The sequence below is a fragment of the Carassius gibelio genome, chromosome A5 (genome assembly GCF_023724105.1).
Source record: "Carassius gibelio isolate Cgi1373 ecotype wild population from Czech Republic chromosome A5, carGib1.2-hapl.c, whole genome shotgun sequence".
In the NCBI taxonomy this organism is placed as follows: Eukaryota; Metazoa; Chordata; class Actinopteri; order Cypriniformes; family Cyprinidae; genus Carassius; species Carassius gibelio.
In genome coordinates this window covers 39,220,866-39,236,206 of record NC_068375.1, presented here as the reverse complement: position 1 = coordinate 39,236,206, position 15,341 = coordinate 39,220,866, and the positions used below count along the sequence as shown (strand labels likewise).

At 35.3% G+C, this 15,341-nt stretch overlaps 1 protein-coding gene across 5 annotated transcripts in view; it reads left to right on the top strand.

Moving 5' to 3' along the window:
* LOC128014912 (citron Rho-interacting kinase-like) overlaps positions 1–15,341 on the top strand; it is a 71,910-nt gene that overhangs the window by 16,003 nt on the left and 40,566 nt on the right. For all 5 annotated transcript variants that reach the window (XM_052598620.1, XM_052598619.1, XM_052598621.1 and 2 more), the window contains exons 2-5: positions 7,778–7,882; positions 7,978–8,121; positions 13,202–13,321; positions 15,072–15,242. In XM_052598620.1, the coding sequence (XP_052454580.1) occupies positions 7,820–7,882; positions 7,978–8,121; positions 13,202–13,321; positions 15,072–15,242 (498 nt within the window). In that variant the 5' untranslated portion in view covers positions 7,778–7,819. The remainder of the gene's footprint in view (positions 1–7,777; positions 7,883–7,977; positions 8,122–13,201; positions 13,322–15,071; positions 15,243–15,341) is intronic.

The following is a 15,341-nucleotide window of genomic DNA, read 5'->3' as shown; positions in this document are numbered from 1 at the left end:
AGCCACCACCATATCTTGTTATCATCTTGTGTCATGCCTAATGACCTGCATGAGTAAAGACTATGATATAGACATATTATTTCAATATCATTTTAGCCTCATAAGAAATTTTTGTCTCAAAATAATGGCTGTCATCACATGGTCTCAGATGGTTCTTGAAAGCCCATTGCCATTAACTTTTTATAAATAAGCTCCTTGTCCTCAGGGTGTGATCCACTGGCATAGTTGCATCAAGTTGTGGACGCTTGTCACAACAATCAGTCAAGGAATGCGGTTGCTGATGATCAGGTCTGGAGGAGCTCACATTTTGAGGCAGATTGCTGTACTTCATACAGTTCCCCTCTTAATGATGCTCTAGGCCTATCAAGCATCCGCTCAACTCCACTACCATCTCACATATAACACCTCCCTTCAGGGCAGGTGCCCAGTGGCGGTGACCCCCTGCCTTAGGTTGTCCCCTATTGGCCAGAAGAGGATCTTACCCGTCATTGAGAAATCACCTCATGCACACTGGTAACCACTCTTTCCCGTTGCAACATCCTCGACAGTCTTCTTCCAGAATCCAGTATTTCCTGCAGCTTAGGAAAGGTGCACTCAAGAACCATGAGAGCCATTGACAGCACCTACTAGTGTTAAAACATTGAAAAAGGTTAATCAAACTAATATTTAATCGCTAAACTCAATTGGATACCTCCAAACTATCATGCTGAGATTACTCAGTGAATTTATTTTTCACACCCGTCCATTCATTGTAATTTTCTGTTGCTTCTGTAGCTGCAGCCATCAGGCCCTGTATGATGGTGGAGACTAAAAATAAGACAGATAAGTTACTGGTCATAGGACAAATAGCAATACAACTGTTTAACTATTCAAAATTATTACATCTATAGCTCAGGGTCTGTATTATGATTTTAAAGACCTCATGTCTCTTCAACAATTGCTCCTAAATTGTTATTCATTATTTTTATAATCTCTTATTTCTTACATGCATTGGGCAGTTGAACATTTAACTACCAATTGCCCTCTTAATGCATTAAATCTGAACTCTTTTTATCATGTCCTTTAGCATCTCAGTGCCTATGATTTGACTGAAACACTGTGCTGTACTATAAATATCTTATCACTTAAACATAAGCTCAGATAACGGCATTTTAGCTTACTTTGAATGAGAGAGAGAGAACTCTGAGGGATTCAGGACTCGTAACAATGCATTTTCATTCATTTTTAACATAATTTCATCGTACTATCATTTTACTCTAGCCTAGTTTAAAACTTGTCAGAAATTATATGCATTTTAAAAATAAACATCTTTATATTTGTATTTTTACTTTATTTTCGCAACTCAAATGTTTCTCAAAGTTCTTTGCAGTCATTGTCATTACTTTTACATCAACTTGTATTTATCCATTCACTTAATTCTGGCCATGGCTTCTGAATTTCAACATTGGTTTTAAATCTGTCAGAGGTTATCTGACCCAGGTATATTACTTTGGGTCTTGCTAGCATGCTGTCTTCAAAGTTACTTTGAAACCCCCGTTTATGTTACTTGTTTACAACTTTATCATCTCATAAACAAAAAATAATTTTCTTTTCTCTTCTTTTTTCTTTTTTTATGATGCTGCGTGACTACAATTTTGCAATCCAACAATAAAATTACTCTTTTGGCCAAACATTAGTAAATATAGGAATTACATTTTTTTTTTTTTTTTTACTCAGAACATGTCTCTGGTACTTTCAAAGCTTAAGCCAGAGTCATGGTGGGGGCCAGCATGAGATAAAACAACGGCTTCATTGTAGTCAAAGTAATTTTATCTTTTTTAACAAAACATAAGCTTCTAAGTTTTTCCAAAATGCCACTGCCAATTTGTGTGCCTACAGTTTTTTTTTTTCACTAACCCAGAATTCTGTTCAGTATTCCTTGTCAGGACTTTCAACAATTATATAGGAACTGGAACAGGTCTTATGATATCATTCTTTGTCATTTAAACCTTCTATGCACAGAGAATCAGATTAAATCATCACTCAGTTACTTATGGGATTATTTTTAATAAATCGGCACATACATTTATAAATGTTTATTTCTCAGGTTCTTTCTAAGTTTAAAGCCAATCAAGTTTTTGTTTTAACATTACAATCAGAATTAAAGCTCAGACTGATCATTCTTTAAATGAATTCAGAGAATATATATATATTTTTAAAGTCAGAGCTTCAGAGCCAAACTGTTTACAGCATTTGCTCTCTTCTGTTTCATTATTTCTATCAGGGCTGACCAGGTTACCTAATTTGTCAGTCATATTTCTATCATAAACCAAAAACATATTGAGGCGGCGATCTTACCAACAGCACTTGACTTCTGCGTGATGAAATTGCAAAGTATATTCCAGAATTTCCATATACTGGTCCAATCCAATCAGGGTCATGAAAACTACATTTTAGCTCTTTTGGGGTTGTTCCTGAGGCATCCCAGATCAATCAATACTTTCCCTTTGCATATATCCCTATATTTTTATAGGTGCACATATGAATTATCACTATTTATTTTTAAACACTAATTTTGGATACTCTTTTCCCTAACCACTGACCTGGCCTATTTCTAAGCTCGGGGCGCCCCTGTCTGTAATGGTGGGTGATCGAGAGTTGGAAGAGCGAGATACGACTAGAACCCCCGTCTAGCGTCTTACATTCTTCTCGGGATTTCCCATACCCCTACTTTGGCTTACCCGGCCGTAAATGCACTGCCCTTTATGGCCTCTCGTGCTTTTTGGCTCTCTGTGCTTGACCCAGCACTGCCTATTTACGGCCCTATGTGTCCCTTGTCCCTCGGTGCTTGACCCAGCACTGCCCTTTACGGGTTCACATGCCTGTTAAGAATGCATTTTTGTCCCCCCCTGGACTGTGCACACCTAGAAACAAATTTTTACGTCTCTCTCTAAGACCTATAGGTGTGCACCTGTTCCCTCTGTAACTGTACACATCTCTAAATATCTTATATCAAGACCTACCGATGTGTACTTGTACCCCTTATACTCACAAGGTTACTTATTTACAGGTATATTGTGACACCAATTTACCTACTCCACCCTGGAGCTGGTGTCTACCCCCTCACGTCTGAGTGAGTCTATCGTTCCTCCTTCTCTCGACCCCCTCCACTTACAGACAGTTCCTAACCAATAATATTAAATCTAAAATCTTTCCTACCTTGGTTTGATGATTGATCAGGGATGTCAACAAAGAACTATTGCCCGCCGATCCTCCACCATTAACTGTAGGGGAATATACAGTTAAAACCCAAGGACCAGATATGTCGCAATGAAGACCAGGACTCAGAGATGAGTTCAATTAATAATAATAATTTTACTTGAAGAAAATAGTTTGCAATTTCATCAGCAGAAGTCAGCTTCAACACTCTCGAAGGAGTTCGCAGGCCGCCCCCAGTACAATACAAAATCAACCACAGTTATACCCTGACAGAGGATACTAATTGCGTCAATACATGAGTCAACAAAATTCTGATTGGTTCCAAAACCTAGATAAAACTCTCCAAAGACGTATATCTGATATGCTGGACACTGGCAGTTGATCGTTTGTCCTGGGACTGTCTGAGCTTCTCCCTGTACAGACAGATACTAACACACGTACACAGAGAACTTATCTAAAATTCAAGGCTTTCTAGCACTGGCGAGTGTCTTATCATTACGGTTGGATACACACACATAATATGTGGACATTAATCTTGAGGAAAAGAAATACAGCACACATAAGGTTACACATTTCACTCTTGCTATAACTTGATTAATAGTCAAACAAGAAATCATGTAATAATATAATATAATATCAGTATGAAGGATATGGCAACTCGGCAGTCACTCCTTCAAAAGAAAGGCTTTACACTTTTGCTATTTAAAAAGTGGAGTCTTCATGTAGAATATACTTCTTGAAGTTATAATAGTGATGAATAAATTGTTCAAATTTCATAATATTGCATTTAAAAAAGATTGGGGATGCACCGATACCGCTTTTTCCAGTACTGGCCCGATACCGATACTTTTATTTTTGGTACTTGACGATACCGATACCGATACCAATACCAAAAATCTTTCATTATTGGGTAGAGAAACCAAAAGTGTATGTAGCTGGTTAACTTCATATATTAAGTAGATGCAGTCAAACAAAATGTATTCAAAAAACACCTTTAACATTGCACATTATCACAGTTTAATCTCTATAGTTTAGAAGATGGTAATAAAATATCACAAGAACTCAAGAGTTAAACTGTGTAAGAACCAATTCATCTTGATAATGTTAGATAACTTTGATGGAAAGGTATGTAATGGATTAAGATAAGATAAGATAAGATAATTGGTATCAGGGCATTTTAACGAGTACGAGTACAGGAGCTCAGTATCGATACCGATACTGATACCAGTATCGGTATCAGTGCATCCCTAAAAAAGATTAATTTAGGTTGTATGCATTCACTTAATTACTAATGTTTTTGATAATAAATTTGCATTGAATTAAATCCAGAAAAATTTAAACAGGCAGCACAGAATTTCAGAAAAAAAAAATCAATGGGAAATAAATTTATTATCAATTTATTACAATTTAATTATACCATTAAAACAGAATCTAGAAAAAAATGAAATGGAAAACACCGCATTTTGGCAAAACTGATTTCCTAGGCTCTAAATCATGAGTGAGCAGTCTGTTTCCGTGGTAACAGCAACTTCCCTGATTATTGGATGTGTCTTTAGGATTATGGGTTGTTTATTAGGCTTTCGAACATAATTGATGGTAATAAAATGAAGCAGACGTGTATCTCTACAGAAGCTGAATGTTCACATCTAAAGTGAGGAAATTGGTGTGTGTGGTTATCAAAGTTGGTTGTTCAAATGCAGAGATTCTTTACTGCATGATGTCGATAAGATTTAGATTAAACCCTTAGGTATCGAAATCTGTTACCGAACAAAAAGGTAATTCGATCAGTGCCTAAAAAGTATTGAACTCGATGTCCAGCCCTAGTAAAGTTGCTTCGAAGCAGCCTGTATTGTAAAAAGTGCTACATAAATGAAAAAGCAAAGTAAATCCACAGTTTTTTTTTAACTGTGTTTCTAATGGCATTTAAGCTCAAGCTAAAGGACTTCAGGACGTCAGCAAATTTTCACGAGCTGCTGCGATAGTTTAACTTCCATCTGCTGCAGTATATTTGTCGGTTTTATTCTCTCGTCGTCTCTGTTGTGATCATGCATGGCTGGAATTTCACTCTTTTATTTCTTGAACTCGTTTTTCCGTCAGACAACATTTGGTCAGACCTGAATCACTGACATATGATGCATGTGGGAGCTTGAGTTGTTTCCTGTCTTTGTTGGTTTGTTCTGAGGTTCATGTCTCTTTTTATACTGTCGTAGGCGGTCGGTTCTCTATATTTAGCCTGTCTTGGTTTCCTCTGTGAGAAGTTTTCAAATGAAATCCAATGGTACTTTGGTTTCCTGAAGAGCATCTGGGCTGCTTTCCCAAAATTGATCAGCTGCTTTAGACTGAGTGGAGTGAATGTGGGAGGAGTCTATCAGTGTGACTGACCGATGGAAGACATAGGGCGGAGTCAAAGAGTGGGAGGAGTATTTGGGAAACATGTGTGGAAACAGTCATTATAGACCAATTTGGAGTGGAAAGACACTGGGGACAAGTGGAGGGAAATGGTTAAAGTCCATGGAATAAGAGAAAAAACATATTGTGATTGTTTTGGAAATCTTTTTTATACAGTACTGTCGTCAAAGACGCCATTTGAAGCAAAATATAGACATTTCAAAGGGATGACTATGGATGAAAGCTGCTATTATTACCCTACTTTTAAAGCATTAGTTTGATTTAAACAATAGGCCTCCATAATATTCCCATAGGGGACATATTACATTAACCGTACAGTTACAGCTTGAAATACTATTTAAACCTAGAAAAAAACCTGAAGTTAGGGATTATAAACTCATGATTATCTAAACGGAAGAGAACGGCGAGTTGACTTTATTCCATGGCTTGCATAGACTGCTATGTTGCACCGCTAGATAGGCCCCGCCCACAAAAACATCATCACTGTTTGCAAACACTGAAATTAGTCTATTGTTTTACTTAAATTTTCCTCTCCACAACCTTTTTGATTTCAGTTTTAGTTTGCATATATTTTTGTTATTTTCAACGTCATTGTAGTAGTTCATGTAAAAGTGGTTCTCGCTCTCGTATTGTTCCAAGTTTGTATGACACACAATGACTGTTAATCTCCACGAACGATAAAGCGGTTGAAATCACTTGTGCTTGACTAGTGCACTTTATCCAAAGTGTTCTGAAGTTATATGATGTGATTAGTTTTATGCGATATTAATTTAAGTCATAAAATAATAATTTGTAAACCCAATCAATCTAGTTGTTCAACTCACTTTTTTATTTTTTCTTGAAATTGCAGTTTGTCATCACTTATTTCTTCATTTCTTTGTTTTATCCGGCTTGTGCAAAATTAAGTAGAGAAGAGATAATTTTGCTTCTAGTCCAAGAAGTTTTGAATATGAGCTTTATATTTTTTACAAAATGTATTGGCTTGAGTCAGTGTTAGTTAATAATAATACAATTGTTCATTGTTCATGCATTAATGTTGACAGATACAACTTTTGATTTAAACATATATATATATTTAATGTAAAAAAATATATATAAATATTTGTAAACATTGAAATTAACAAATAATAAATTAACTCATAGATGGAAATGTCTGGCTGGGATAATCAGCACTTTAGCAGCGCCTGTGTGTGTGTGTGTGTCTCTGTGTGTGTGTGTGTGTGTGTGTCTCTGTCTCTCTGTGTGTGTGTGTTTGTGTGTGTCTCTCTCTGTGTGTGTGTGTGTGTGTTTGTGTGTGTCTCTGTGTGTGTGTGTTTGTGTGTCTGTGTGTGTGTGTGTGTGTGTGTGTGTGTGTGTGTGTTTGTGTATATGTATTTGTGTGTGTGTGTGTGTGTGTGTGTGTGCGCGTGTGTGTGTGTATGTGTGGGTGTGTGTTTGTGTTTGTGTGTGTCTCTCTCTGTGTGTGTGTGTTTGTGTGTGTATCTGTGTGTGTGTGTAAGTGTGAGTGTGTGTGTGTGGGTGAGTGTGTGTGTGTGTTGGTTTTTTGCGTGTATATGTGTGTGTGTGTGTTTGTGTGGGTGAGTGTGTGTATGTGTGTGTGTGGGTGAGTGTGTGTATGTGTGTGTGTGTGTGTGTGTGTGTGTGTGTGTGTGTGTGTGTGTGTGTGTGTGGGTGAGTGTGTGTGTGTATGTGTGTGTGTGTGTGTTTGTGTGGGTGAGTGCGTGTATATGTGTGTGTGTGTGTGTGTTTGTGTGTGTGTGTGTGTGTGTTTGTGTGTATATGTGTGTGTGTTTGTGTGGGTCCATGCTAATGAACCCAAACGCTGAACTGCATCTATAGCAGATTTAACTCCTTTTTCATTTCGTTGGGGTAAATGTTTATGGGTTTGTGTGGTTAGTGTTCCCTGACACCGTCTCATTCGTGTCGTGTTAAATAATGGACGCCACATAAAGATGATGATGATGTCCTTTGGTTTTGAATGAATGAATGAATTCACATGAAACTAATGGAGTGTGAAAGACTGAGCAAATGTGCGTTCCCAGAACAAACACAACCTCACACATACACACACACACACACACACACTCCTTCTGGCTTTATCTTAGAGATTCATGTTTGTACATATGCATATTATAGTTGTGATTAGGTGTGTTTTTCCTGGTGTTGTCAGACGGTTGGCACAGGGCTCAACTCTCCAGCCAAAACCAACTCCATGGAAAAAAAGCTGCACCTCAAAAGCAAAGAACTGCAAGACACTCAAGACAAATGTCACAAGGTGAGAGCACAGAAACAGTCTGAATAATCACTGAGATCATAAACAGGGCTATTTAATGCAAGTTCATACAAAAAAAAAAAACACCCAAAAAACAGATGGAGCAGGAGATCTCCCGGTTTCAGCGTAAGATGACTGACCTGGAGTCAGTGCTGCAGCAGAAGGATGTGGAGCTCAAAGCCTCGGAGACCCAGAGGAGCATCCTGGAGCAGGACCTCGCCACATACATCACCGAGTGCAGCGTGAGTGACGCTCACACTCTCCTTCTGCTGTAATAACAGTCACTCATTCATCAGAACGCACTCTATTCATAGAGACGAGCAGTCTGTGGATTACATTAATAGGATATTTTAGAGTACACTGTAAAAAAGAATTTGTTGAGTCAACTAAAAATATTTTGTTACCCCGCTGCCTAAAATTTTTTTGTTATCTTGACAAAAAAAATCTTGTTGAAACAACTTCAAACTAGAGTGGAGTTAGTCCCGGTAACAAATTTCTTTAAGTTGACTTGACTATTATTTTCTAGTCCAGTCAACTAAATCATGTTGTGTCAACAGGGATTTTTTTTTACTTCGATCAATAATCATAAACAAATGTTACTCCACTGCCTTAAATGTTTAAGTAAAGATGACAAAATACTTTTTTTAATGTAATTTATTTAATGATAGAGACAACACTTTCATTCACATTTAAATTGAACAAGCAATTTGCTGTCAACACATCAACTGATAATTGATAAACAAAACAAAAAATGCAAAATACAAACACGTCTAAAGATCTGAACCGACACTTGAAAGTGTGATGTATAATAAATAACATTGGCATGGGATTGAGAAACAAATAGTTGCATTTCAATTCATCAGATCAAAACCACAGGGATTGTTTTTAATTTCATAACTCAATATGAAAATCAGAAGGTTGAACTCTGCATATTAACCCTGCACAAGTTCACATGCACTCCCCCCACCATAATGCAAGTCATGGTCAAAATGAGAAACCAAGATATATGTAATATAACATCACAATTAGTTACAAAAAATGAGTGTACTGTACTTCTGTATAATAAGATATAAATGGAATGAATGCACATGGAAGCACAAAGATCTAAAGTCAGATTCTAAATTTCACAGCACAACATGACCAGACAGAGGTGTTAACATCAGAAGGATCTTGAAAGTTTCCAAACTCGTCCCCAATCATAATGCTACATACTGAAAATGTGTACATACTGTTTAAGAAAATGAGAGGTGAAAAAACATTTGTTTACATGAGAACATGCATATTCCAAGTCATGACATGTAAACTTAATGTACATTCTATATAGTGAAAGGTACAAAAGAACCTTTCCTTATAAAAAAAAATCACAAAAGAGAATCACAAAATTAGGCTTGCACGTATGATAGTCAGTGGAAGAGAAAAAAAAGTGTTTACAACTTTTTAAATATGGATATTTTTCTTACAAAAAGTGCATCGATTTGCGACAGGAAGCCTTTATTCACCCCCCAGAGCCACGTGAGACACGTTTTATTGATGGATGGGTGCATTTTATTTGACTATTTTTGGACTGCTGAGAAAAAAAACACACCTGTCTGCTGCCATTAAATAACTTTGAAGAGCCAGGACAATTTTAAATTCAACTCAGATCAGATTCGTCTGAAAGAAGAAAATCACATAGGGTGCCTTGAGAATGAGTAAAACATGGCCTAATTTAATTTTTTTGGTGAAACAATCCTTTAAGCAAAGTTGCTAATGGCCAATATGCTAGAACTGAACATTTTTCAGGATTCAAAACAGTATTCAGCAAAATAATAAAGAATGGCTATGTCCATAAACAGGGTTTCTGGTGGTTTTATGAAGATAAATTCAACACTTTATAAAGACATTTTAAATACCAATTATAGAAAATTCACGGAATAAAACTGGGGAAAATAATGTCAAATTATGTTCTCTAACTTTTGAAGCTGTTTTCCAATGCAAATATCTACATTTTCGTAAAGGGTTCACCCAAAAAAGAAAAAGAAAGAAAATTGTCATTTACTAAACCTCAAGTTGTTTTAAACCTGAATTAGTTTATTTCTGTTAGTCCCAGTCCCAGATCGTCTAACAACGAGTTACAACCCCAGATCACCCAGATTTCTTCTTCTTCTTTTACCTGGATCACATCACTGCAGACTGATGGTGCTCAGTTTGGTCATCCACAAGCGTAATCCCAGCAGTCATGTCCTTGATGAATTCCTGCGCAGAGCCTGTGTGCTTTAATAAAAACAAAGGGATGCATTAAACAGGGCCTTACAATTGTAAAGCACATAGACTCCAATAAATGTGCATTTATAAATAAATAAATTTACTTACAACTTCGTCCAAGCTCTACAATGTAAATGCCATTTCCATTATGTCTGCATATCTTTTTAATGGATAACTGCAAAAGGACTCGCTGCGGTCCATCCACAGGATTATTGAATTCTGCGCTGAATCTTCAGTCATTCAAAAATATCATAAACATGAAAAATACAAAAACATGTTAAAACACTGTAAAATAATAAACATACATATAAATAAATCTTTACAGAGAAAGACAAATGTATTGACAAGTTTGTATTAAATACCAAAGACAAACTATACCATCCAGACAATGCTTTTAAATGACACAACACATAATTATAACACAATAAAAGGAAATTTAACACATTTGTGTCGATCGTTATTGTATCTCTATTTATACAAGATATATGATATTATTACTTTTATTCTAAAATATATAGATTTAAACGTACGCAATTTACTTATGACCGTATATTCACCATAGACTATATAAAAACAGATATTCACGCAATATTACACTGGGTTCTAGGTTCTAGCGAGGCACTTGAATGACTAACGTTACTTCAGAAAACTGAAAGAAGAGTTTGTAACGCTACCTTCAGAACTTCATCTGAACCGTAGACTGTAAAAAAAATAATCAGAACTAAGCTTATCAGTGTTGCCAACTTAGCGACTTTGTCGCTAGATTTAGCGACTTTTCAGACCCCCATAGCGACTTTTTTCCAAAAAAGCGACTAGCGACAAATCTGGCGACTTTTTTTGACAGACCTTATTTAGTCTCTGAGACTCTCCGGTACTGCTGCACGAGCTTTCTCTCTCTCTCCCAGCGTGCGCACACGCCTCTCTGCATCTGCTTCTGCTATGTTCAGCGGGCAGAAAGGAGCAGCACTTTCTGTTAAAAAATATATTCTGTTGCTTCTAACTCTATTTTACATACAAGTATAGCCGAAATCACAGTACAATCACTATCTTAATCTTATGTGTATGTGATTTAATTAGACAATGTCGTGAATAGGATTTTAGTGCAGAGATTAACATCTTTGAGAGCTAGTTATGTATTCTTAATGGACCGCGTTTCAGTCATTATAATATTAATTCCGTTGTCGGACAACAAAAACATTAAAATATAATAATAAAAAACTTTTATTGAGAATTTTGGCTGCCTTAAAACGCAGTACATGAGCATAGAAAGGGCGAGATAATATGACGCACTTACGTCATGAATATGCCTAATGACGTCATCTAGCGACATTTAGCGACTTTTCAGGCAGGGTTTAGCTACTTTCCATTGAAAGAAGTTGGCAACACTGAAGCTTATGTCAGCGATATCAAATGTAACGTTAAGTTACGCGCTCCAGAAGAACTCTGAGGGAGGTGCTCATCTATGGTGCTCATTTGTTTCCCTTATAACATGCAGAAAAGACACAGTTCGAGTAGGAATCTTTTTTTCTCCTAATGTTTCATCGATGTATATTCTGACGAATGTCTTACGCTGTCAGGTTTAGAGCAGTTCCTTTTTTTTTTATTCCCGCCGTTCTTAATCCATACAGTGATCCGCGTTGAGCTCTCGCGCTCTGTTTGAACGGTCTCTAACGCAGCTCTGGGCTCAAATAATACATACAAACTGTATTTTTATCGTGCTCCACATAAGTTTAGCTCCGCTGTCCCGCATGGGAGAATATCTGTTTTAATATTTATAAGGAGAATACTGTGGAACCGCCTGTATTTTGAGGCTTCAGAGTGCCGCGAAACGAACATTTACATACAGTAACTTACATACAGAATATACGACTCTTTAAACAATACTTACTCTTCTGAGACAACAAATGTAATTTTACACATTAAGCCAATAAATACGAATATTTTACTTACCAAAGTTGTAATCTAGTCAAATGTCCAAACTTTGAGGAGAAACTGACTAGAATGGCTGACGACCTTCTTCTCTCTTCAACAGCATTCAGGAGAATGACGAGATCTCGCGATAAGTGATGTTGTGAACTTGATATTGCTATTGAATTGAGTCAACAAATTTTTTTAAGTTATGAGGACAAATGACCTAGTTCAGTCAACTTTCAAACTAGTTGAGGCACTGAAAACTTAAAATTTTTAGTTGAATGAACAAATTCAGTAACTGCAAGTTGTGTCAACATAAAAAAATTCATTGAAACAACTAAACTGCTAAATAATTTTTTACAGTGGGGATGCATTCATTTAGAGAAGTGTTCTGTAGAAAGTATGGAGGACCAAACATGCAGAAAACAAATACAATCGATTTTAAATTCAATTAAATCCTGGTTACATTTTTAATTGATTATTTTGTTTTATTACATTTTTAACTGGATTTTTTATTCTTCATTAACTAAATTTGCTTTTTTACATGCATTTATTTCCATATTTAAATATTGTCACATTTATTTGCATGAATACATAATTATTCATTAGTATTAAAAATAAAGTTAAAAAAAATTAAGACTAAAATGAATTGTATTTGTTTAATCAGAATTCATTTTATTTTCCTTAAAACTGCATTTATTAATTTTTTTTATTTCTTTCATAAAAGAGCAGTTTTCAGATAATGTACTCACCCCTTTGTCATCCAAGATGCTCAGTTAAGAAATTAAGATTTTGTTTAAACACACTGGATGGAAACTTCATTTGCAAATATTTTATGCAATAAAAAGTGAATGGAATCTCCTTCAATAATACGACTTTCGTCTCTGTAGATAAACTCATGCATCTAACAATAAAACAAGAGGCATTTCTACCAACAGAGAAGGTGAAGTTACAGACAGAGTATCTAACATTACTGAGCGCTTCCTCAACATACGTGTGATTCACAGAGATACTGTGCATCCTTATCCATGATATATGCCTCCGAAGTGTGTGTGCTCACACTTTACTGATGGACAACGTATCTATCGTTTTATAACAATAACAGCAAAACTGACTGGGTTTCATATCTCTCTGTGTGTGTGTGTGTGTGTGTGTGTGTGTGTGTAGAGTCTGAAGCGCAGTCTGGAGCAGGCTCGTGTTGAAGTGTCACAGGAAGATGATAAAGCTCTCCAGCTCCTCCATGACATCAGAGAACAGAGCAACAAACTCCAGGAGATCAAGGAGCAGGTGAACAAACGCCTCACTTTAGTCAACAACACTAGTCACTAATCTTGATGCTTATTGGCTGCTTATTAGTGCTTATGATGCACATGATGATGCATAACCCTTCTCCCAACCTAATACTCAAACATAACTTCTACAGTAATTCACCTTCAGTTAAAAGTTAGGAGTTTATTGAAGAGAAACTAATCTGAAGTAAAAGGTTTTTTTTTTAAAGAAGTAAATTCCACTCATTTAGGATGCATTTATTTGATCAAAAGTATAAAGTATAAATTGTTCCACATATTTAACCATGCTTATAGTTTTAAACCGAATAATAGCTGATTCAGCAATTTGAATGAATATAATTATTTAAATAAAACCAGCTAGATTAATAATTAATATTAAGATTTTTTTTTTATTATATTTTTTTATTAACTATAATAAATAGTTAATAATAAACTATGCCATGACTATCTGAGTGCAGAAATCTGACCTGTTTCTTAAGTTTCATTTATGTGTGACTGAAAAAAAAAAAGTTTTACATTAAGTTTGTTTGTTTTAAAACCGTGTAATCCAAATGCAATTCAGAAACATAAATCTTACATTTAAATTAAATATTTTCAGTGTCGTGGTTTAATGCATTCTGGAGACTCTAGTGCTGTTAGATATTTCATGGACACAGTAAATCACCGAAGACTGGCGTGTAATAGTCATATTTTCCATTTGGGTTCACTTTAAATGAGTTGATGTGAATCTTCTGAACAAGCATCGATATCAGTATTGGCAACTAGAACATCATTTATCTCTTAAATGTTTTTAATTGGGTCCAAACTAAGATGCTTCTTTTGGTTGAACTGAAACATTGTGAATAAATATATATAAATCATAAAAAAAAAACATGGTAATAAAACTGAAATAAAATGTATATAAAAAAAGAGTAAAATAAAAATGTAATAAATTATAATACAATTTTATAATAAAATGTAGCTAAGATTAAAATTAACTAAAAATATAAAAATAAAAGTAAATGATTTAAAAAACTATATTAGTGTATAAATAATGATAAAATAACTCTAAAATAACTGCTCATGTCATGATGAGGTTATTATTTTTACTGAAAACTATTAAAAACATATCGTTCATTGAAATAAAGTGAAAATAAAGTAAAATATTAATATTTGATGAGGGAAAAAAATAGAACTGTTGGTAAGTTTAAAATAAAACAATTTATAAAAAAGAAAAAATAAATTAAAAATGTAAAAAAGGTAATCAATGATTTTAATAAAAAATAATATAGAAATAATTTTAAAATAACCAGGGTTATTGTTGTTGCATAAAACTATTAAAATAGGTTATTAATTCAAATTAAATGAGGCAAAATTAATTACATTTAAAAAAAAAAACTTTAATAAATAGATAAAAATAAGAAAACAAGCTAGAAATGTTGGCAAGAAACTGAAATAATAATACAATTAAATAATAAATGTAATAAAATGTATAAAATGAGCTGTAATTTGAATAAAACATTTTGGATAAAACATTTTAATAATAAAAAAATACATAAATAAAAACCCATTTTTATCAGGCTGATTATTGCATTCATGTGTGGTGATATTCACACATTTCTGAGACAATGCTATGGTTTTATTTGTAGTGATTTTGTGTGATTCAAATGAAGTTTGCATGAAGTGCATGTTCTGTGAGTTACTGAGATCATGTGTTTTATGAATCTGACTTCAGCAAACGGGCGTGTGTGTGTGTGTGTGTGTGTCAGGAGTACCACGCTCAGCTGGAGGAGATGCAGGTGACCATCAGGCAGCTGGAGGAGGATCTGTCTGCCGCTCGCCGCCGGAGCGATCTGTACGAGACCGAGCTGAGAGAGTCACGACAGACCAGCGAAGAGCTGAGGAGGAAAGCAGCCGAATACCAGCAGAGGATCCAGAAGGTGTGTGTGTGTGTGTGTGTGTGTGAACAGTTATGATAATACACTTACACCAGCAGGCAAAGGTTTGAGCACATCTGCTCGCTCTTTATTCTGACTAGT